The sequence below is a fragment of the Nycticebus coucang genome, chromosome 2 (assembly GCF_027406575.1).
Source record: "Nycticebus coucang isolate mNycCou1 chromosome 2, mNycCou1.pri, whole genome shotgun sequence".
NCBI lineage: Eukaryota > Metazoa > Chordata > Mammalia > Primates > Lorisidae > Nycticebus > Nycticebus coucang.
In genome coordinates this window covers 41,853,651-41,878,836 of record NC_069781.1, presented here as the reverse complement: position 1 = coordinate 41,878,836, position 25,186 = coordinate 41,853,651, and the positions used below count along the sequence as shown (strand labels likewise).

The following is a 25,186-nucleotide window of genomic DNA, read 5'->3' as shown; positions in this document are numbered from 1 at the left end:
ACTGTTAGGTAGGGTGTTAAGGCAGCAAGGATTAGCTTTAAAGATTGTATTAAGTAAACTTTGAAAGCTAAAATAAGCCTTATCTTGTCTAGTTTGAAAAATTTCAGTGGATGAATACTGTTCCCTCTTTTGAATGTGAAGAGGTGAAAGCCTCTATGTTATTATCTATATAGCTCTTTTATGTTTAAAATGTATTAAGCTATTTTAATTTTTAGATACGTTTCATTCCCGTGATATTTTAAATTCTTACATAGGAAATGTCCTTTTTGGTCCTGGGATCAGTAGTCTTTGAATACCAATTTGGGAGGTTCTTGGATGGTAAACTGACAAATTTAAATGAATACTTTTCCTTCCAATTAAAATGTTTTTTTCATAGTTTTCTACTCAACTGTAAAGTAAAATAGATATTTGTGAAGTAAATTTAAGTGTTAGAATCAATGCAAATATAGCCATGAAGGAAGTTTTTTAAAATCTTAATTTGAAATTATTTATTTTAAAAATTTTATTTTAAAATTTTACTGAAAACTCAACTGAGAGTCAGAAATGTGAGTCAGTTCTAGCTATGTTGTTAACCAGCTCCATAACCTTGGCTAGGCCTAATCTCTTTGTACCTCAGTTTCCTCATATGTAGATTCAGGAGTCTGTGTGAGATAATATGACTTTGTTATCCAGTTAAGTGTGTTTGGGAGGATCAAAAAGGTGAGAGAACCTTCTGAGTCAGTGTGTGTATATGTGCATATATGTACTATATGTATACAGTGTGTGTATATGTGCATATATGTGCTATATATATAGAGAGAGAGAGAGAGAGAGAGTCCTCTGAGTACACTTTAAAAAAGTAAATTAAACGCATTTGAATTTGAATGTAATTAAAACAGTAATATAAACCAAAAGAGCCTCAGGCAAACCTTAACCCTGGCACAAATAAACTACATAAATAAAAGAACATGTGACAGGGAGCACAATTTTCAAGTACAGAGGGAAGGTACAAAATCCTCTTAAAGGCCATAGGGGCTAAATTATTAAATTCATTTTTCTACATTTCAGGGAAAAAGATAAATCCTTAGAACCAAGGAAGTCAGTTTTCATTATGGTTCTGTAGTTTATTTTTGGCATACATTCACAGGTGTGCCTATGGCTCTATTCTTAATCCCTTTCCTTTGGGATGGCTCCAAGGGTAGTACAAATTTGTAACTCTGTAATTCAGTTCTTTAATTTTTTTCTGTGCTGCTTTGGAATTATGTTTTATCTTAAGTCCACACTGGATCCTCAGGATGGATCCAGTGAGGATTTTGAAGGAAGCATAATTCCTTTGACTTCTTTTAGAATTAATTTACCTATTAAATAAAAAGGATTCTTATTTTATTTGAATTCCCCTGAGGCTAACATTTCAATATAAACTGATAAATGCAATAAGTATTATTATTCAGACAGCCACATTCAACTTGTATTACAATAACAGCATAGCAACCTGAAGGACAGTGCAACAAGGGGAACAGGTATATTGTACCTTTAAGAAAAAAGCCATTAAAAGTTGTTTTCTTTATTTCTGAAAAACAAAAAATTCTGGCATGAGTGTAGTGCATTTTTGGCTCTTGTTCATTGATCCTTGGGGTCAGTGGTTCTGTTACCAAAACAGCCATCACATTACCCTGATGGGCAAAGATTTGAGAAACTAAGAAAATTACTAGTCTTTTAAATTATATCTTTATAGCTGACAGTGGAAGAAAGAATGAATTGGCATTATTATTTTTCTTTCTAGGCTGTCCCTGATTTTTGAACAAATGTGACTTATTTTTACAGAGCTCTCATTTTGACCACTCTTCCATCAGTATCTAATCGAAGCATCTGCTGTATAGATTTTTGGTTGATGATATGAGAATTTAAGACTTCGTACTAGTTGAAGACACCTGAGAAATTGACCCCATCATAATTTCTGGTGTTAGTTTTTTCTTTTTTTTTGAAACAGTCTTGCTCTGTTGCTTTGGCTAGATTGTAGTGGCAGGATCATAGCTCACCACAACCTCGAACTCCAGGGCTCAAGTGATCCTCCTGCCTCAGCCTTCTGAGTAGCTGGGACCACAGGCATGCATCACCATACCCCTCCCTAAATTTTCTATTTTTAGTAGAGATGGTGTCTTGCTTTTGCTCAGGATCTAGAACTCCTGTCCCCCAAGTGATCCACCTTGGCCTCTCAGAGTACTAGGATTATAGGTATGAGCCATGGTGTGTGTCATGATTTCTATATTTATTTTTATTTTTATTTTTTTTTTGGAGACAGTCTCACTTTGTCACTGTTGATAGAGTGCTGTAGCATCATAGCTCACAACAACCTCAAACTTTTGGACTCAAGCAATTCTCTTGCCTCAGCCTCCCAAGTAGCTGGGACTATAGCACCTGCCATAATGCCCAGCTACTTTTAGAAATGGGGTCTTGCTCTTGCTCAGGCTGGTCTCTAACTCCTGAGCTCAGGCAATCCACCTGCTTCAGCCTCCTAGTGCTAGAATTACAGGCGTGAGCCACCACACCTGGCCATAATTTCTGTATTTTAAACACATTAGACTTGCCAGGGCAAAAGAACAAATGCCTGATAATATAATCATTTATTTATTTATTTATAAATTCTTCTTCTTTTTTTTTTTTTTTTTTCCCCTCTGGAGACAGTCATACTCTGTTGCCCTGGGTAGAGTGCCATGACATCCGAACTCATAGCAACCTTAAACTGGGTCGGAGCAATCCTCTAACCTCAGCCTCCCCAGTAGGTAGGACTATAGTCGCCTGCCAGAATGCCTTGCTAGTTTTTCTACTTTTGGTAGAGATGGGGTCTAGCTCTTGTTCAGGCTGTTCTTAAACTCCTGAGCTCAAGTAATCCACCTGCCTCAGCCTTCCAAAGTTCTAGGATTATAGGCAGGAACCACTGCGCCTGGCCACTGCATGTATAAATGCAACAAACATTTATAGATGTCCGCCTAAATACTAGTTACTCTGCTTGGCTTTGGTGTTCCGTTGTTTTAACAGAGGAGGTGTAGTTTCTGTCTTTCTGAGAGATTTACTTTGAATAATTAGAAAAGTGATGAGTGTTTTGAAATACAAGGTGCTATGGAAGCCTATAAAAAGGGGCACTTAATTTAGTCTGGTGAGGAGTGATGTTTAAGCTGAGTTGAAGCTTGAGAGTTGAGCTTTCTCAGTAGAAAGTGAAGTATTTCACCTTATGCATTTATTCCCAAAGCTGAAAGTTTTGCCTCAATTTTAGGTCTTTATTAAGTTTGTATTTCATACACATTTTTATAAATAGCACAGAAGCAAGCAGCTTTTTCAATGGCCAAGGGTCATAAGGCCATGAGATTAATTTGTTAATTGAGAATAAACATCTATATTTTAATGGTAAATAATGGTAATTGTTTCCTATTGTGGATTTTAGTCATAGTTGTAGTAATATTCCTGTTTGAGAATGTATACCTAAAAAGATGAGATAGAGGACCAGAACCAAGGAAAAGTTGATAAGTGGAATAGTGAGGGATGCTTAAAATCATTTTACAGTTTTTTTTTTTTTTTAGAGACAGAGTCTCACTGTATTGCCCTCTGTAATGTGCTGTGGCATCACAGCTTGCAGCAACCTCCAACTCCTGGGCTTAGGCAATTCTCTTGCCTCGGCCCCCCCAGTAGTTGGGATTACAGGTGCCCGCCACAATGCCCTGCTATTTTTTGTTGCAGTTTGGCCGGGGCTGGATTTGAACCTGTCATCCTGGGGATATGGGGCCAGCACCCTACCCACTGAACCACAGGCGCCTCCCCATTTTACAGTTTTTAACATTTTAGAGAATGAGTGTTAAATATCAAGTGGATTTCAGACTTTTTTCTTTCTAAAATACCTGTGAAATATGATACAGTCATGTGCTGCATAATGATGTTTTGGTCGAGTGGACCACATATATGGCAGTGGTCCCATAAGATTATAATTCTGTGTTTTTATGTACTTTTTTTTTTAAAGATATGCAAGTACTTACCATTGTGTTTCAGTGGGTTTGTGTCCAAGTAGCAATAAGTTATACTTTATAATCTAAGTGGGCCGTACCATTTAGGTTTGTGTAAGTCTGTTCTGTGATCACACAATGATGAAATATCCTAACAACACAATTCTCAGAATGTATCCCTGTTACTAAGTAATGTATAACTGTATTTCTATTAACGACTGTAACTCGGTTTGTTGGTAGTAATTCTTGAGAACCCTTGAGAAGGGTGAGCATTATTAGAGTAGGTCATAATAGGATTTAGAAATCCTTGGTAATGACAGAGTCTCATTATGTCACCCTTGGTAGAGTGCCGTGGCATCACAGCTCACAGCAACCTCAAACTCTTGGGCTTAAGCGATTCTCTTGCCTCAGCCTCCCAAGTAGCTGGGACTATTGGTGCCCGGCACAATGCCCGGCTATTTTTGTTGTTGTTGTTGCAGTTATCATTGTTGTTTACCTGGCCAGGTTCGAACCCGCCAGCCTTGGTGTATGTGGCTGGTGCCATAACCCCTGTGCTATGGGTACCAAATGGGAAAAAAATATTTTGATGTCTGAAAATAATGATGGCCTTCACATAGTTGGCTCTAAGGGGTGATACTATGTATTGTACATTAAATGAGAATGATCAGAACTTTTATAATGTGTTCTTTGTATGATTTTTGTCTTTCACAGCATTGTTACTGACCTTCATGATGTTTGGTGGCTATGAGACTATAGAAGCATATGAAGATGACCTTTATCGTGAAGAGTCATCTAGTGAATTGAGTGTTGATAGTGAGGTGGAATTTCAACTCTACAGCCAAGTTCATTATGCCCAAGATCTTGGTAACATCATCAGGGAGGAAGAATGTGAAGAAAAGAACCCTGGGAATTCTGAATCATCAACTAGTAAACCAAATCAGAAGAACTTAATTGTCCTTTCAGATAGTGAGGTCATCCAGCTTTCAGATGGGTCAGAGGTTATCACCTTGTCTGATGAAGATAGTATTTATAAATATAAAGGAAAGAATATTGGAGTGCAAGCACAAGACAAGGTGCAAGGTCCTTCTGCTTCTGTTCGTTCTAATGAGTTGGCTGATGAAGAATGCAAGAGGGATATTGAGAAAACTAAACCTAAAGAGAGATCAGGTATAATCCGAGAGGTCATGATTATAGAGGTCAGTTCAAGTGAAGAGGAAGAGAGCTCTATTTCGGAAAGTGATAATGTGGAAAGCTGGATGCTGCTGGGAAGTGAAGAAGATGATAAAGATGATGATATCCTTCTCAACCTTGTGGGATGTGGAGACTCTGTTACTGAAGGTTAGTATCATATTGGCCATTTTGAAAGTAATATCTTTTATGAAGAAGACTGCTTTTCCTAGACAAAAGACCAGTAGGGTCTACTTCATTTAAATTCTTCACTTTTTTTTGTTTGGCTTTTTCTCATGTGACTCTCTTACCAGTGGCTACTCTAATGGTGGTCTGTCTGATCATCAGACAGAGTATGTCAGAATACCAAAGACTGCATCTACTGTAAACACATTCATAGCTACTTCTTCCTGTTTGGCTAGAGGCAGTTCTGGACCTGAAATCTTACTTCCCCTCTCTCTCTCACAGGTGAGTAGTCTGTCCATCATCTAACATTGGCCCTGTGCTGTCATTTGACCAACTTTGTTAGGACTGCCTTTTCCTAAGGGATTTACTTACCCAGGAATTAGCCAGATAGCAAGCATGGGAAATCCCTGGTACACAGAAGATATGAAATTTGTAATAGGATTTTAAGAACGCCACAGTCTTTTTTTTTTTTAGCCAGATAGCAAGCATGGGGAATCCCTGGTATACAGAAGATACAAATCTGTAATAGGATTTTAAGAATGCCACAATCTTTTTTTTTTTTTTTGAGACAGAGCCTCAAGCTGTCACCCTGGGTAGAGTGCCATGGCATCACAGCTCAAAGCAACCTCCAATTCCTGGACTCAAGCGATTTTCTTGCCTCTGCCTCCCAAATAGCTGGGACTACAGGCTCCCGCCACAATGCCTGGCTATTTTTTTGTTGTAGCTGCCATTGTTGTTTGACAGGCAGGCCTGGGCCGGGTTTGAACCCGCCAGCCTTGGTATATGTGGCTGGTGTAGTGACCACTTGTGCTATGTGTGCCGAGCCAAGCTAGTAGTCTTGAAGTGCTTTTTATCCATGCTACTTTATTAGTGCTCCAAATCTTGAATGGCATCCTGCTTTCCTTAGAGGAAATGATCATACTTGGAGCTCTAGGGATTGGCAAACTTTTTTTTTTGTTTTTAAGGAGCCAGGTGGGAAATACCTTAGGCTTCCAGGCCATATGATCTCTTAATTATTCAGTTTTGCTCTTGTGGGAAAGCAGTCTTAGAGAATGGGGTGGCTGTTGCAATATAATCTTATTTACAGAAAGAGGTGGCTAGCTCAGGACGTAGTTTGCAAACTGGGAAAATTTGATAGCAAAAGGAAGAAAAGAAATAATAGAACATAGAGAAGAATCAAGTAGTTTTATCCAAATAAGGGAAATCTGATGGTGTTTCAGGTAGAAAGGAAGAAACTTTATATTTTTAAATTTCAGGTTATTGTAAGGGTACAAACAACCAGGTCACAATTTTTGAATTTTTTAGTTAGAGTCCCGCTTATAGAATGTCCCGAGAAAGGAAGAAACTTTCGAAGGAAGGAGAGACCAAATCTGTTTGATAGATCAAGTTAGGGGTTCCAGGTAAGAAATAGGATTAGGTGTATATGTTGTCGAATTAGTCTTAAAAAGGAAGATACACATCAGTAATTGCTAAATTATCAGGTATTTATAGAAGTATAGAAGAAAGAATAAATTCAGATGGATTGAGGTAGATTGAGAGAACATAAGAGGATGTGTTTGATTTTCTTAGGAAAGTGACATTGGAAGTGGGAGAAGGCAGAGGACAATTGGAAGCTTAGAGTGTGAAAAAGATATTTGAGTGCTGTGTGGAATACTTTTCAGGCAGTGGTTACCAATATTTTGAAGATGACAACCTCTTTAAATTCAAAGCAATTTGTGGGACCTTCCTATAACTATAGTTATATTTTCAGTTTTTATTAATTGAGAAAATGCATATTAGAAAAAGCTACTATTCAGTACTCTCTTACATGACTTTGTATCTTGATTAACCACAACATTGAATGCATATTTAAAATGTTAGTTCATATATGTGGGGGATAGTCTTTTTATGATGCATGCTTCTAGGTACCCACTGAAGTAGATAATTTTGCAGCTTCCCCAGGAGTCTGAAACTTGGTAGTTAGAAACCACTGCATGCTAACAAATCAACAATAAGAGAATAAAGGGTTGTTTAGAGGTTGTATTTAATCAAAACTAAAATAATTTGAACTTTTAGTGAATTCACGTTGAAGGATTCTATAACTTTATTCAGTAATTGTTGGCAGCTTGGAGCAAGAGGACAGAAACAAAATGATCTAGTGTTAGGTATAACATAGAAGGCCATAATAGTCATTTAGCCTGTTCTTTTTCTACATTGCCTTTCCTGAGACCATACCTAGTTTTAATCATTTTGTATTTATGATCATCAAATTGGCATTTCCTTTTCTTAACTATTTTGTTGATTTCAAGTTCCCCTGGAACTTTACTGGATATTTCTATTTGGGTATCATACTGTTTCTGATTTAACATACTGAAAAGAAAAATTGGTAAATTGAAGCTTGTTACCTTTCTCTCTGTGGCTTTCTACTGTGCACTAAAGAATTTGCAGAGATGCTAAAGTTGATGGCAGAATGTGGATAGGTTGGGAAAAACATTAATTAGTGCCAAATTCATTGAAGAAATTGGAACTGCGTAATGACGATGGTAAATGATAATGATGAGAAGTTGGAGAGCTTGATGTAACTGATGATATGGACCTAAAGGAGAAATAGAAAATAGTAGAAAATATAAGGCAGCTCCTCCTGGCTCAGTGAGTAGGGTGCTGGTCCCATATACTGGGGGTGGTGGGTTCAAATCTGGCCCTGCCCAAACTGCAGTAAAAGATAGCTGGGTGTTGTGGTGGGTGCTTGTAGTCCCAGTTACTCAGGAGGCTGAGGCAAGAGAATTGCCTAAGCCCAAGAGCTGGAGGTTGCTGTGAGCTGTGATGCCATGGCACTCTACCGAGGGTGACAAAGTGAGACTCTATCTCTAAAAAAAAAACAAAAGTAGATAATCTAGTGCAGCATTGTGGCGGCAGCCTGTAGACCCAGCTTCTTGGGAGGCTAGGCAAGAAGATTGTTTGAGCCCTAGAGTTTGAGGTTTCTGTGAGCTATGATGACACCATGGCACCTTACCCAGGGCAACAGAGTGAGACTCTGTCTCAAAAAAAAAAAAGAAATCTCTAGGAAAACAATTTTAGGATTTTGCATTAAAAATAGACAAGCATGCCTGTTCTTGAACTGCATTTTTTTTCCTTCCTTTCTTTCTTTTTATTTTTTTTTAATTGTTGGGGATTCATTGAGAACTGCATTTTTTGAGGTGAGGGGATATTTATATTCTTATTGAAATGAAATTCACATAACATAAACTATTTTAAATGTTCACTTTGGTGGTATTTAATACATTCCCAATGTTGAAGAACTATTGGCTCTGTGTAGTTTCAGAACATGTGTACTCTGCTGAATGGATCCTGTACTTGCTAAGTAGTCACTCCTCATTCCCTTCTCCTCCTAGCCCCTGGTAATGTTCACTTTCTGCCTCTATGAATACATCTATTTTGGATATTTCATGTAAATAGATAGAATTATCTAATATGTGAACTTGGTATCTGGCTTCTTTCTCTTAGCATAATGTTTTGGAAGAGACATTGTGGCATATATCAGTACTTAATGGCTTTGTGGGGCTAAGTGATTTCATTGCATAGATCATCTATTGATGGACATTTAGGTCATTTTGACCTTTTGGCTATTATAAATAGTAAACATTTGTGTACTAGTGTTTATTTGAATATCTGCTTTTCGTTCTTTGGGATATATAACTGGGAATGTAATTGCTAGTAATTCCATGTTTAACTTCTTGAGGAACCACTATTTACCACAGTGTCTAAACCATTTTACATTCCCACCAATAGTGGTGATAGTTCTAGATAACTGCATTGTTTCTTATGATGACTTGTCGTGTTGCACATTTCTTTTTAATTTGCTGGTAGGCTCTTTGTTATTTCTCACAGTTCTTTCTCCTAGTATTTTTTTTTTTTTTTTTGGAGACAGAGCCTCAAGCTGTTGCCCTGGGTAGAATGCCGTGGCATCACAGCTCACAGCAACCTCCAACTCCTGGGCTGAAGCGATTCTCTTGCCTCTGCCTCCCAAGTAGCTGGGACTACAGGCACCTGCAACAACGCCCGGCTATTTTTTGGTTGTAGCCGTCATTGTTGTTTGGCGGGCCCGAGCTGGATTCGAACCCACCAGCTCAGGTATATGTGGCTGGCGCCTTAGCTGCTTGAGCCACAGGCGCTGAGCCTAGTATTTTGTTTTTATATGTTTGTTGTAGTCTGTATTGGCTTGCATTTTTCAAGAATGGATTTTTTTGCATCAAATTTTCACTCATTTAGAAGTTTTAAAGGATTAAATTAAAATCCATTAATAGGCAGAGCCACCATTGAATTTACTGATTCATCCATATAGGTATCTGTTCCATTAAGTTTTTTTTTTGTATGTATATAAATTTATACCATTCTTTCTGCAGCGTAATTAAAAATACTTGGTACAGGACCTAAGTAATTTCACATGGTGTTTATTCCTATTATTTATATTGCCATTATCCCTGCTCTTTGATTCTGAGATTTATGTGTTTTTTCCCCTTTCTTTCTTTTTCTTTTTTATATCTTTCTTTTTTCTTTTTTTTTTTTTTTTTTTTGTGGACAAATAGAAACAAATCCTGCAATTCTGAAAACTTACTTGGCTCCTGTAGTGTCTAACAGATATTCAAATATGTTATTCTCTGTTTTCTTTTCTTTTTTTTCTTTTTTTTTTTTGTAGAGACAGAGTCTCACTGTACTGCCCTCGGGTAGAGTGCCGTGGCGTCACATGGCTCACAGCAACCTCTAACTCTTGGGCTTACGCGATTCTCTTGCCTCAGCCTCCCCAGCAGCTGGGACTACAGGCGCCTGCCACAACGCCCGGCTATTTTTTTGTTGCAGTTTGACCGGGGATGGTTTTGAACCCGCCACCCTCGGGATATGGGGCCGGCGCCCTACTCACTGAGCCACAGGCGCCGCCCCTGTTTTATTTTCTTGATCTAATGCTATAATCCTTTTTCTTTCTGTACTGGTAACCATTTAAGTGTGGTGTTGTTCTGTAGTTATTGTTATCCCTTTCATAAATAGATGTGGGGATATATCTGGTTCATATGATAATCTTTATTTTATTTATTTTTTTGGAGACAGAGTCTCAAGCTGCTGCCCTTGGTAGAATCTTGTGGTGTCACAGCTCACAGCAACCTCAAACTCTTGGGCTTAAGCGATTCTCTTGCCTCCGCCTCCCAAGTAGCTGGGACTACAGGCGCCCACCACAATACCCGGCTATTTTTTGATTGCAGTTGTCATTGTTGCTTAGCTGGCCTGGGCTGGATTTGAACCCACCAGCCTCCGTGTATGTGGCTGGCGCTGTAACCACTGTGCTGTGGGCACCGAGCCTTAAGTGATTCTCTTGCCTCAGCCTCCCAAGTAGCTGGGACTACAGGCACCTGCCATAACACCTGGCTGTTTTTTGTTGTTGCAGTTGTCATTGTTGTTTTAGCTGGCCTGGGCCAGATTCAAACCCACCAGCCTCGGTGTATGTGGCTGGTGCCCTACTCACTGAAGTATAGGGTGCTGCCCCATATGATGATCTTTAAAGAGAAAATTTTTTTTTCATTTAGTCAAAGTGTAGAAATTCTGAAATACTTTTGAAATGCTGATTGTTAAATAGTTATCAATAGCTATTTTGTGTTCTGTTTCCCCCAACGGTTCCCAAAATTGTGGTCTATTTAACATAGCAGTAGGATATTAAAGAAAACATAGACTTCTTGAGGGCAGGTCTTTTCCATACTTGTAAACCTTCTTAACAATATTTAGAGTAATTTCTTAACACACTTATTAGTTTATTTCCCATTAATTGCTAAATGATCAACTAAGTATTTACTTAGCATCTACTCTATGTAGAATATAAATAGTACTGGGGATTCAGAGTAGTAAAAGACATAATTTTAGCTTTAAGTAACTTAGTATTCATTGAAGAGACAAAATACAATAAGAAGCTAAGTAATTTATAGAAATCTCTCCCTCCCTTTTTTTTTTCTTTTTTTTAAAGGCAGTGTTTTGCTGTGTTGTCCAGGGTGGCTTTTACTGCTGGGCTCAAGCCATCCTCCCACCTCTGTCTTCCAAATACCTGGCTGGGACTACAGGCACATGCCCAGCTTGGAAGTCTCTTCTTAACCCAGGAGAGTTAGGTCTCTCAAAATTCTGATGCTAATAAGCAGTTGTAATTCAACACTTTATAAGAAAAAATAAGATTAGTGTATTTGAGATAGTATACAAACCTATGAACGATCGTATAAATACATATTTTTTATTCTAAACCCACAGTAATGAGTGCAGTACTACAAGTTTCCCCTTGCTTTGTGGAAACTTCAGGCCTTCTTGTATTACTTTAATTTCAGTGAGAAACTTAACACATTTGTTTTGCTTTACTGGCAGATAATAACACAATTTAGAGTCATTTCTTTCCTTTTTGTTCTTCCTTTAAATGTTTAGTGCTTTTCTTGTTGTATTATTTGAAGTTGTTGATTAGCTTCCTGAAGTTCCATTGAGATCATATGTATGTGACCTTTATTTGACAGTCTAGTCTTCCCCTATACTTGTAGCTACATAATGGTGGCTCTGCCTGTAATGAATTCATTGGCCAAAACATAGGCTTTCTGTGCTGATTACTTATGCATTTTCAGCTGTCTCTGCTGAGGTATGTAGTTTATTTCTCAGGTCTGGACCTCATTTCCTTCACTTCTTTTACTGTTCCATAATGCTTCTTTATAAAAACTATGCCTGTTCTATCATTTATTTTCCTTTATAAATTCCCATTCTTTACTTTTCTTTCATTATCCCTAGTAAGAGTGACTTGCAGTTCTCATATATTAGAAAAGTATATCTCTTGGTTAAAGAAAAGATTTGCCAAAAGAAATCAGCATGTTTTTTAAAATGCACTGGAATCTCAAGTTTGGAAAGGATTGTTATATGACAACCAAATGATGAGGAGAGATAGTAAATGCTGTAGGAATTATAGAGGAATAATTAGCAACTTATTTTCCTGGTTAGGGAAAGGACGTTATTAGCTCTAAGAGTAGTTAACTTTTTCTTGTAAATTTTTTATTATAGAAGTTTAAAAGTGTACAAGAATAGAATGTTACATTGTACTTCAGTGCCCCATAAACCAGCCTCAACAATATCAATTTATGACTAATCTTTTTCATCTATAAGTCTATGTCCCTGCATTATTTTGAAGCAAATCATGGATATCGTATCATTTTATTCATTTGTATATATACACAGTTGTCCATGATATCATGAGGAATTGGTTCTAGAACTTCTTGTGGATACCAAAATCCATGGATGTGCAGGAGCCTGATAAAAAATGGCATAGTATTTGCATATAACTTATGCACATCTTCCCATATACTTTTTTTTATTAAATCATAACTGTATACAATGATATGATTATGGGGCATCATACACTCACTTCATAAACCATTTGACACATTTTTATCACAGTGGTTAACATAGCCTTTCCGGCGTTATCTCAGTTACTGTGCCAAAACATTTACATTCTACATTTACCAAGTTTCGCCTTCCCATATACTTTTAAGTCATCTCTAGATTACTTATGATACCAATACAATGTAAATGCTGTGTAAACAGTTATTCTGTATCGTTTAGAGAATAATGAAAAAGTGTACATATGCAGTTCCCCCCCTCCCCGAAATTTTTTATTTGAGGTTGGTTAAACCAGTAGACATGGAGAGCTGACTGTATATAAATATAAATATACACACATACACATAAACACACTTACTTCAGCATGTATTTCTGAGAGGTAAAGATTCTTTTAAAAAAATCATGTCATTATCTCATTGATAAACAAATTACCAATAATTCTTTCAGCATAACATATCCAGTCAGTTTTCATATATCCTAGATTGGCTTCTTATTTTTTTCTTGCCGTTTATTTGAATCAGATTAGATCCATGTATTGCAGTTGGTGATTACTTAAGTGTCCTTTAATCTATAGGTTCCCTCTTTAGCTCTTCTTTGTTTTTAATTCCTTGTAATTTAATTGTTTTGTTTAGTTTTGTTTTTTGAGACAGAGTCTCAGTATGTCACCCTAGTAGAATGCCATGGTGTCACAGCTCACAGCAACCTCAAACTCTTGCCTATTCTCTGAGGCTATTCTCTTGCCTCAGCCTCCCATGTAGCTGGGACTACAGGTGCCCGCCACAACGCCCAGCTATTTTGTTGTTGTAGTTGTCATTGTTGTTTGGCAGGCCTGGGCTGGATTTGAACCCGCCAGCTCTGGTGTATGTGGCTAGCGCCTTAGCCACTGAGCTACAGGTGCTGAGCCCCTTGTAATTTAATAGTTATACTAACTAGATTGTCTTGTAGAATTAACTGTAGTCTGAGTTTTATAGTATTGTTTAACGTTCCACTGTCTTTTGTTTTTTCTGTGAATTGATGTTAGATCTAGAAGCTTGATTAATTTTAGGTTTTTCTCTCTGTAGTTAAATGTAAACTTGATACATAGTTAGGTTCATTTGTTTCATTTTGCTTTTGATATGTTTATTTTTTAGGATTACCTTTTTAAAATTTAGTTTAATTTTATAATTATGTAAAATGTTTATAAGATTTCAATTTCAGATTAACAGAATGTAGTAAAATCTACCTAGACACCTAAGTCTCCATCCTGTTCCTGCCTTTACCCTTATGTAACCATTGAGAAAATGGATAGTTTGTCCTTTTATTTTAAAAGATACGAGCACAGATGGATATATATCCTTGTATCTCTTCTTCCCCGCTCTTAAGTAAGTACTAGACTAGCAGGCAGGCTGCTTTTTGCTCTGTTATTTTTTTCTGTTAGCAGTGTACCTGGTAACGGTGTACCTGGACATCAGTCCATAGTTCTATGTAAAGATATTTCTCCTTTCCAGAACTATGCACTATTATCGTATCTTCTACACTAATCTGAGCTGCATGGATTAATGATCAGTAGTTTAAAATACTTGAACAATATACTAGTTACAGTCTTAAAATATATTTTAAATATATGAATAATAGTCTAAATCTACTTTCAGAAGCAAGCTTCGTTCTAATTCCTGGTCTTGATGTTTCATTCTCCTCCTTCAGTAATTTTGAAATATTTAGATTTAGCAAAAAAGATTCAGGATTTAAAAAGAAAGCACCTTTTGGAAAAATGAATAAGATAACATTTTTTGAAAGTTAAAAAGACCATATTAGTTTCAAGTTTGTGACTGATGCAGCGTAGAATTTTGTGTTAATATAGATTCCTTTGGTATATATAACTTGGCACATTGCCTCTTTAGTTTGTTAACGGTTGGCACACAAGGAATACCTAACAAATCTTTGGTAAATTTAATTATAATTTTGTCTTTGTGTATAAGGTTCTTTATGTAGGTTTGATTAAAATGGCTTTTGAAATTGAAGTCAAATTTTGCCTTTTAACAACTTAGGGCAGTTAAGTCTTTTAACTGTTTTGTGTCAAATCCTTTTTTTCCAAAAATATGCATATGAAAGTTTTGGATATAATTTCAAAGGATGATGAAATCTTCTAGAGGTAATTGCTGAATCCCTGGCATTTATTAGGCACTGAACCAAGACTTGATAACTAATTAAAATTTGAATAGAGTGGGCTACCTATTTGAATTTCAGTTTTTCAAATATGTTATATTTTATTTTATTTGAATTTGCTGTTCTTTTCTGCCTGGGTTAGTTTCTACCTTGCCTGGCTGATAACTGCTCATCCCTCAGGTCTCAGTTTAAAGTTCACATCTGAATGAGGTGTAGTGGTCATAGGTTCCCAATTAGTGGTAGTTATTAGGTCTGTTACAGTTCTGCAGTTGGCTAGCTTTGACTTTGGGTAACTTAATTTCTCTATTTGTAAAATAGCACATTTTATTTCACTAAGGCTCTGAAGCTAATGTGAGACAATGAATAGATTTAATGTAATAGGAAAATATTTTGAAAAATCTCTTCATAACTGTAAGATAGGTTCATGAGCATCATAGGCTTATTGCTTCCACCTGGTATTTTTGCAGTGAAAGTTCTTTTTTTGTGAACCCAAGTTCCTTTTGAACAACCTATCTTTAGGGTGGCACTTCCTCTAAATAAATTTTATTTGATTTGGTAACATTTTATGATATTCAAGTTTATGACATTAAGCTTAATACTGAAGGCTTAAAATCAGCATTTACTTACTTGGTGCTTGCAATGTGCAAGACATCGTACCATTAAGGTGCTGGGAATCAAAAATTACCGTGTACTCCATGGACAGTTCACTGTAATATCAGAGTTAAAAACATTTCTCCAAATGTAAAAATGTAAGAGATGCCCCAGCGTGATACATAATTACTATGAATATAGTAGACTTTTTTAAAAGACCGTTATGGATAGGCAAAATATAAGGTGAATTGAAAAGGAACGCTTTGAGCTGTGTTTTCAAAAATGGATAGAATTTCAAATTCAGGTTAAATGCAGATAAGAGTAGAAGCTGAAACCGTTTTAGAAACTTAAGGCTTTGTGATACTGTTAACATTTATATGTGGCTGGATATTATTAAACATTTTAATAGTGTGTCTTTTTAGAAGCTACCTACCCCTAAATGAGAGAGGGTATTTATGTTCTGTATATGTTCATAGTAATATTGGATGATCTCTTGGTTATAATTTTTTCCATTGTTTGCTTTCTGTTTTTTGCTTTTGCTTTTTCTCTAAAATATAATTGGATGTTTAATACAAGTTTATTGAGCATAGAAAATTTCTCTCATAGAAAAATTCTCTCTTCTGGGCCAAGTACTATAAGTTACTCTGAGCAGCCATTTAAAGTCTATTTTATACAGGGCTGTTCAAAGTAGAGCCTGTCTTAAAATATAACTTTGGCTCCTCAAGGTTGTGTTTTTATCTTTTAGCTTAAAAAGGAACAGATTTAGTTACTTTGGAAACATTAATACATTAAACTTTGCTCTCAGTAACTCCTTAAATCATTAAGGTGATTCTTTCCCCGCTTTTGTATTTATCATCTTAGATATTTCAGTAAATATGGTTTCTTGAACGATCTTATGGCTGAATTGGTCATCAAAATGGTTTTTTTTGTGACATACTTCTCGTTGATACATAGTTTAATTCCTGCCTTATAATTGAAAAATGGCCACACACTAGAGTTCCAGTGACCAAGAGCGCCAAGGAGCTCCCTCCCTGATGTTTTCAGCTTTTGTAAGCCTGTACTACACAATTCCTAAAGCTGCTTTTGAACTGTGTCTCTAGTTGTAGCATGTCACCTTACACTTAACTATTGTAAGGGCATCTTTTTATTTAATTTCTAATTAGCATAATGACTTGAGCTGTGTTATTCACTGTTGCATGGTGAAGTTGTCATAGGGAGAGAAGAAATAAAAATGTTCAATTTCAACTTTACTTGTGAATAGAGTGAAGTTTGAAAGCCTTTTATGGCTATTGTTCAGCAGACTGAAAATCTCATTAGAAACCCCAGAAATGCCAAGGCAGCTTTGGGTCGGATTTTAATAACATTTTGGAATGTTGATACTGTATGTTTCTAATTTCTGTGATTTCACTGTAGATCAGCAACTTAGGTATGCATTCTTCCAAAGTTAATTTATGACTTTTAATCTAAATTCATTTTTAGTAGCTTTTCTTTTCAACAATGCTAAGTACTTAGGGAGGGAATTAAATTTTACTTTTTAAAAAACATTTAGTAACTGATTTGATTTTCATATAAGATATATACTCAATTTATTGAATACTGCTTAAGAAGAAGATACCATAATACATAGTTATTAAACTAATGACTTAGTTTAGTGCTATAAAAATGTTACCTTACTGTGAGGTTTATGTATTTTTTGGAATGCAGAAGCATAAAATTATATGGGCAACAAGAACTTGAATCCCCGATGTCTTTCTGGGTGAAGAATGCTAAAATGTAATTTTCTTATAGCTCTTGATTACTTTAAAAATAGTATTGTATATAGTGATCACTTGCCTAAGAAGTAAGTATAATTTATAGACTGTATATTTCTATGGTCAGAAGGTAAATATGATGTGAGCTACTTATGATTAGACTACAAAGCTTTTTTCAAAAGAAGTACGGAATGGAAAATACTTAATCCTTTTTTCCCTTAAGTAGGAGCAATTCAAATAATACATATGTATCTAGGAGATCTTGTTTTTAAGACTTTGCTAGATCATATTTAATTCACATTATTGATCAACCTCTCATAAATGCCCTTGGTGGTTACCAATAATGAAGTAAATGTGTTACTTAATGGAAGTTTTTCAGCCTAAAGTTTTTTATCTCTCAAAGATTATTTCCATTTTGTTATAAATTAAAGGTATTGTCATGGTTAAGTTTTTGGCCTTTGAGTTACTTGTCAGATTGTTGTAATTATGCCAATGATGAAGACATGAATGTTTTAATTGGGCATCCACTGTATGTAAGGTCACATTTTTAAAAAATCATACAGATGTACTTAAAAATACCTTGAATAGATTTGACTTGTTTTTTAATTTGAATTTTGATCTAATAACATTGGCCCTGAATGGAGATAAATTCTTCATGTAATATAGATTTGGATTCAAAAGTATAAATGTAGTAATAGATTATTTTGAGGTGAATCTTGTCTGTTAAATGTGTAACTTTTATTTTTATGACAAATTCTTACCTTAGAATTTCAGCTTTCCTCATAGTTTTGAAAATTGGTTCACTGTGGACTTGGGAGCATCCATTCGTTTTCCTGTCTTTTATAGGCACATTTTAAGGGAAGACAGCACATATCTATGATGGCAAATATCATTTGTACTCTCCTGCTTTTGCTTAAATATAGTCAACTTTTAATTGCCTCAAGGTGAAAGAATGGCTAAGTAGCTTAAGAGGTATTTATTAATGGAAAGTGTTTTTATTGGCAATTCACTTGAAGTCATATTTGATATTGCTTTGTAACTAAATAGTGCTTATAACAAAATTATCTACTCTACGGAAAGAAAGCTCCAACTCTGGAACACTTTTCAATACTCTTTCCTATTTGTAGTTAAGAAGAAATTCTAAAGATGTAGAAAATAGACTGGTTATGGTTGATAAATGAGATTGTTAATGTAATAACAAATTATTAAGAAGTCAGGTGAGGAATTCAGGAACATGGCAAATAAATTTAACTGAAGAAAAGAGATTTTATTTAAAGAGAAGGTGTGTGATCACATTAATCCTGTAAGTTAGTCTTTATCCTGCACTGGCCATTTTTTAGTGTTAAATGGTGTGATTTAAACACAAATGAACTTTTGTCAATGAATTTACTTAGAAATAGCATTACTTCCCACTTTTAAGGAGGATTTTAATTGTCCATAAAATTTTATTATTCTAAAAAGAACGTCTAAGATAACCTCTCTCAAATGTTGAGAGTATGAATGAGTATTTTGCTTTCATTTAATACCCTATATCTACTGTAGGTCTTTTAGTTTGCTTTAAAAATGATATAAATTTTGTGGGAGAATAAATGTGACTATGTTATATACAACTTAAACATTGGTGTAAATGTATAATTATATTTTAATCTGGTTGTATGTATGAAATGCTTTTTAAAGAGTTCAAAATAGTCAACTTAAGTTTCTGAATAGGCGAGTCACTGTAAAAATTCATCAGGTACTTAGCTGTGGAATATTTGTATTTGTTAATATCATAGTTTTCTTCATTAGTGTTTTAGTTCCTTTATTCTTCTGTTTGAGATAGTCTAGTTTGGGAAATTTTCTTTATTATCAGATTTAACAGAAGAAATGTAATGGTTATACCACCGATCATCTGATTTTCAAACTGAGTTGAATATTTAAGCTAACTTTGGTATCTAGTTCTTTGTTGTGTTCAATAAAGAGTTGTGTTATGTTGTATGAAATGGAGTCGTGTTCAGCTGTATGATTGTGCTACCACTTAGGTTCACATCAGCAGCAAAGGGTCTTGTCTTCAGTTTGTTAAATTTTTTTATTCCTTTAAATTTATTTAAATTTAGGAGGTGGCTTTGTGAAGCAAATTTCTGAAGCAGTATTAAGCAACAGGAATCTTTTCCTCCCTTCTTTTAGCAGTAAACACATAATAAATGTATTTTGATTAAAAGGAAAAATTTAATCTTCCTTATAGTACAGTGTTGATATAGTTATTATTTCTTATTTTTAGAAATTAATAAAACTCATAATGCTTGTTTGGAAATCTCAGAAGATCTTTAGTAGTATACCTGCAACCTCAGCAGTCCCTTTTTTATTTATACAGATTTTCCTGCCTATTGTGGCCGTTTGCTCTAATTTAAATTTCCCATGGCTTTGGGTTGCAGACTTGGTTTTCTGCAAGAGTGCCCATGCTTACATGGTCATATATTCTGGGTGACTTTTCCACTTTTTCTTTTTTGTTATTTTGTTGATTGCTGGAGTGAAAGAGGATTTAAAAAAAAAAATTGTTTCTTTATTTTGATCTTTCTTCCTTAGCTCATCTATTTGTATGTTGTTTTGTTGTATTTTGCAGATTGGAAAGAATTATTGTGTGGTACTTAGATCCATAGATCCATAGGGACCAGCAGGGAAAAACTAATTTTGTTTTTTGTTTTTTTTTTAAATAAGAGTAGCAATTTAATTTTTGAGCCATTGAGAAGCTCAAAAAATATTAGCTTTATACATGAAATAGAAGGCTATTTAATCCTCAGACTTACTCATGGTCACTACTGTTTGAATAAAAATATTATAGTTGAACCGCGTTAATACTAGAAATACTAATTAATAGTAAGTGCTACTGTTATAAATTTTTAATTTAAATATTGTGTATTAAAGGATTTAAGAAATCATTTATAATTTGGTATGTGGTTTTTCTTATATTCAATTTTGTTTCTCCATACTATCTATCTATTCAGATAGACATGAATATATATTTGATTGGAGACTAGTTTTTACCTTGACCGGATCTTAAAAGTTTTCCTTTTTTTGCAAAACATGCTTATTTTTCAAATGCGAAGAATTTTGTTTTATTAAACAACTTTATATTGCATAGTGTTAAGTCCTCAGAGAAATGCTGTGTCAATTTAAATATTGAGTAGTTACCATTATAAAGGAAAAGTAGAGGCTTCCCAATATATACAAATATATTTTCATTAATGTCTGAAGACCTTACCCAAGAAGTGAGAACAATATAACCTAAAAATTGTATCCTCATATTAATTTGAATAAAGTTTTAATTTAAAAAAATCTGAAGATTTAAAAATACCAAATTATTGTGATCAAAGGCACTTCTATTTTTCAGTTGTTTTGTGAGGGTAGCCTTGTACATTAGCATATTTAACTGGATTTTGTATTTATTAAATTAGTATAGTAAGAAGATCCTTCTTACCATTTCAGAAATTCAATAATTTCCTAATCTACCAGGAAAAATGATGTTGTGATATGTATCATTAATAAATGGGCTAAAATAAACTTTCTAATGTTGATAAATAGGAGGGGAAAGAATAATTTTGAAAATTTAAAATTTTAGAGTCTTATTCTTTAATTGATTATACATCATGGTAGTGACACCTAGAAATGCTTTTTCTGGATATCTTTTAAGTACTTAGGGAATTGGGGTAAGGGCAAGCCTTTCTGTGTTTTTTAATACAGGTTTTACTTGTGGGTTTTAGTGCTGTTAGAATATGAAACTGATTCATAGAATTTGTGATAACCAAGAAGAAAGCAGCATTATTGAACTTTTGTTTTATTTATTTTTTCTATTATATTCTAGTTAGTGTTTCACATTTTGATTTCTAGTAAATGACTTCTCAAGGAGCAATTTTTTTTTAAATCACCGAGTTTCAGACTGAGAAGAAAATATATCCTGATAGCCTAATTAGCTGATGTTTGTCCATGACAATTCAAATAATCTTTTGAATTTCTACTTTTTGATCATAGTTATATAGGCTTCATAAGTTTGTAAAATTATTCCTCCTAATTTTGATTAGTATTTTATAAGCTTACACTTGATGTTCATATGTAATTATTAAGAGACAAAAATAACCTCCAAAATATATTCATTTCTAGTAGTCACATCAAATCAGGGTATAATCTGTGATGTAAAAAATATGCAGCTTTAAAATTAACAAGGAATTATTCTTTTAGCACATTTGACTAGCAAATGTTTGTGGAAAATGTTACTAGGTGTTAAAGCTCATAGCACAGATTTTACTGTGTGACCTTAGTAGGAGAGTCTTGTAAAGCTACACTTCAAATTTATTAAGGAAAGAACAAACTGGTTAAGTCCTTTTATGCTGTTAAAAAAAGTCACATACAATTGTTAGACAACTTTTCTTTTTAAAGGTCATGATTACTTGATGCCTTTTCCAGTCTTTATTTGAAACTCTAGTTTTGTAGGTTTTCTTTTTTGTTCTCCCTCTTTTTTCTTTTGGTAGTGGGTGGAAGATTCTTTTAAAATGAATAGCTAAATATGTATGGTAACTATGAAAGTATAATGGAAATACTTTCATGATTTTCTTTTTAGGCCCCAAAATGCTGAAGGTAAGTCAATGAGGGTAAAATTGCATTGTGTTGTGTGGAAACTGTTCAGAGTTTTCTGTTGAGAAAAGTAGACTAATTTAGAGCTTTAAATTGGGGTTATTTGTGAAATACTTTGCAGTTCTCTTAGAGCGTGGTGTTTTTGTGTCTTAGTGTTCTAGTTGATTGTTGATATTTCCTCAAAAATAAAATTCTGTGTATGAGAGAAAATAGGAAGTGAGAACATAACAAAATTTTAAGAGAAAATTCCTTCTAAATGTTGCCACTTGACAGGTGGCGATACCTATGCCATTATAGCTTTTCAAAATATAACAGTGTTTGAACTCTGTTTTTTAAGAGTTTACTTAAACTTTGATATATTTCACACAATTTGATTTTGATAAGTATATTACATTTAATTCTGGTCTTTATTCTAAATTAATTTAAACCTTTAAAACTTAACAAAATAATGCCTTGAGGCTGATTACTAATATTCAATTAAATTATGTGCTAAGTAATATTTATTTGATTATATTACTTTGATTTTATTAAATATGATAAGCCAAAATTATAAAAGGTCTATAAAAGTACAGAAATGGAATTATGTAAAATTAATTTTGATATTGTGCTGCAGAGACCGTTTAGAATTAAAGTATGTCTTGGTGTGTAATACTTTTACCTCTTATTGTTTAAAGAGCATCTGATCTGTTGGTTTTCTGATTGTTGTAAATTAACTGGAACCATCTTTTTTTTTAATTGCAGGATCTTGAGGCAGATACATAAAATTTGTTGGTGATTGGCTTTTTAAAATTTTAAGTGGTTAGACTTCGTGAAATAGGACTAAGGTCCAAGATTTTAAGAAAGTATACTTAATTTAAAAGTACTAATCCTAGAACTAGAGAAATCTTGTCAAGTAGAGCAAATCCATATCTATAATTATTTTCAGTCATTACAGAGGAAGATGTGAATTGGTAAAATCTTCTTTGTTGGAAGTCATAAATCATATTTCGAAAAGGGGCAAACGGGGGAAAAAGTACCTGCCTTCAGGCAGTTTTATATTATATGTTACTCGTGGGCTTATGTCACAAAAGGCTGCAAAACTTCACAAAAGAATTAAGTATGTTTTATTTCAATAGGCTTGCTGAAAACAAGCCTTTTGTTAAAGGCTTTTTTGATAAATTTAGAAAAATTTATACATAATATTTTTCATTTTTAAAAATACAGTGATTTATCTTGGTATTATTGGCTTTGCTTCAGTGTCAGTCTTATTAGTTTAGATATATTCTTATATTTTATATTAAAAATTTATTACCAGTAATATATTACTGCTTCAATGTCTTTACTGTTCCAATTTAATTTCACCCATCTATGACACTTTCATCAGCTACTTATTACTATTTTATTGCACTTTCTTGTACTGTTGTTGTAAGGTATAGGCTCTAAGTCTAAACTAAGAGCTAGTATATATTACAGTGCATATGACCATTTCTAATTTGACCTGTTACTGTAAAGAAGTCTAATAAGTGTGTAGGACTAACCCACCCCTTCGGGTGAAGTTGAAAACAGGCCTCAGAAGACCCAAAGGAATTCTTTTAACTCCTAGCAGGGCCACAGGGTCAATGTCAGATTTAGTCATGCTGTTATTTTAGCCCAGTGGTCCAGAGAGATGACTGAAAAGTGAGTCTTTTATTTCTTTTTTTGTGTGGTTATTAACAGGATTAAATGTAAGCCATTGTGTACTTAGTACCAATTAGTTTCTCATCTGAGAGGTTCATTATGATTTTTTGTCAGTCTTCATCTTGTAATATTTGTTTCATTGTTTGATTAGTTAGGGGGCTGAATGGACTAAAGAGTTATAGCAGTGCTTTTAAATTCATTGAGGATTTTAATAGTCAACTTTTCAGATATGTGGATCTAGATTAAAAAATGAATCACATTGAAAATTGGAATGAAAAATGGCGAAGTTAAGTAAATTGCTTAAAATTTTCCTTTTCCTGTTGTATTTTTTTTTAGTCTTAAAATAGACTATTATATCAAATAATACTTATATTTCCTAGAAGTCTACTTCAGATTCTTAAACATATTTCTTAAAATTACGTTCAGTTTGCTGGGAATATATATTATTCAGGAGGGACACACATCAAAAAAGCTCCAAAATTAAAAAACTCTTCCAGTTTCTGGGTTAGAAACATAGATTGAGCTATTAAAATAGAACACAAGAATTCTAGGACAAAGATGATTGTCAGGTATAAACAAGCCTTAATTAAAAAGGAGACAGCCAGAAGTTGATTCTTTTTGCTGTTATAAATAAGTAAAATGCAAAGTTGTATAAATTCAGAAAACAGGAGGATATATATCCAACTTTTTAATTGCTTATTAGATTAGTGGTTGTTTTAGAACCTTAACTTCATATGTTTCATTAGATAACATGTCTCATTTAATATATTGAAATAACTTAGTAAAATTTTGGACAAAATTGTTCTTATAAATTGAATTAGAGATGCTAATGTTGGCTAAAGGTAAGGAATAACCCACAATTAAAGTGACCTATTTTGCTATTAAGTAATTATCTGAAGCTGTGCGTTTTATATCCTGTTATTGAAGGATGCAAAAAATATTTCCACGTGCATTCATCTTTATATGAATATGCCTATAGGCTGATTAAGACTTGACAAAGTGTTTTTTAACATTGGAAATGGTAAATATTAATTTAAGTAAGTGTAATTACTACTGTAACTTCTTCTGTAAGGAGTTACCTGATTTACCTCAGATGCTATTTAGATTATACTGTCGTACTAAGTCCTTTGCTTGCTACCACAGTGTTTTGGTTCTTTGATTGCTTTATTATGGAATCAAATATTCAGGATATTATGATCCAAATACTTATGAAGCATACAGATTCTGACAATTAAGTTTTTTCCTCCTCAAATTGGTTGCAGGCGTAGTGAATGGAGAGCTCTTGCTTTTTAGTATTGGTGTATCCAGTTTTCTGAGAAACATTTCTACAAAGCCTATATAGATGTATTTCTTTTTTTTACTTTTTAATTGTAACTTGAAAAGGACTTGGACAATCAAATAGAAAAGGTGTTTTGACTACATGCATGATAAATAACTTGCTTTATTATTGTCTACAGTCAATATCCCTTTACTCCACCCCCTTTTTAAAAACGTAAAGGCATGGTAGCTGTATTCTGTTACTGTCAATTTTTTAAGTAATAGGAAGTAATTCAGCAGTAACTTCCTGGTGTGATATTTAGTTTGTTTTGTTACATAGAAAAGTAGTTTCTTTTGAGAGAAATGTACAATATTTGCTGCTCAACATTTTCTCAAGCTCTTTGGAAAATAAAACTCTTTAGTATAATGACCTTGTAATATGGAAAAGGGTAGATTTAAAAATAATTT

The 25,186-nt window shown here is 34.1% G+C and overlaps 1 protein-coding gene across 8 annotated transcripts in view; it reads left to right on the top strand.

Annotated features, from left to right (window-relative positions):
* The window catches only part of ZCCHC7 (zinc finger CCHC-type containing 7), a 256,495-nt gene that overhangs the window by 1,673 nt on the left and 229,636 nt on the right, over positions 1–25,186 (top strand). For all 8 annotated transcript variants that reach the window (XM_053568688.1, XM_053568681.1, XM_053568672.1 and 5 more), the window contains one exon: positions 4,686–5,312. In XM_053568688.1, coding sequence (XP_053424663.1) covers positions 4,703–5,312 — 610 coding nt within the window. In that variant the 5' untranslated portion in view covers positions 4,686–4,702. The remainder of the gene's footprint in view (positions 1–4,685; positions 5,313–25,186) is intronic.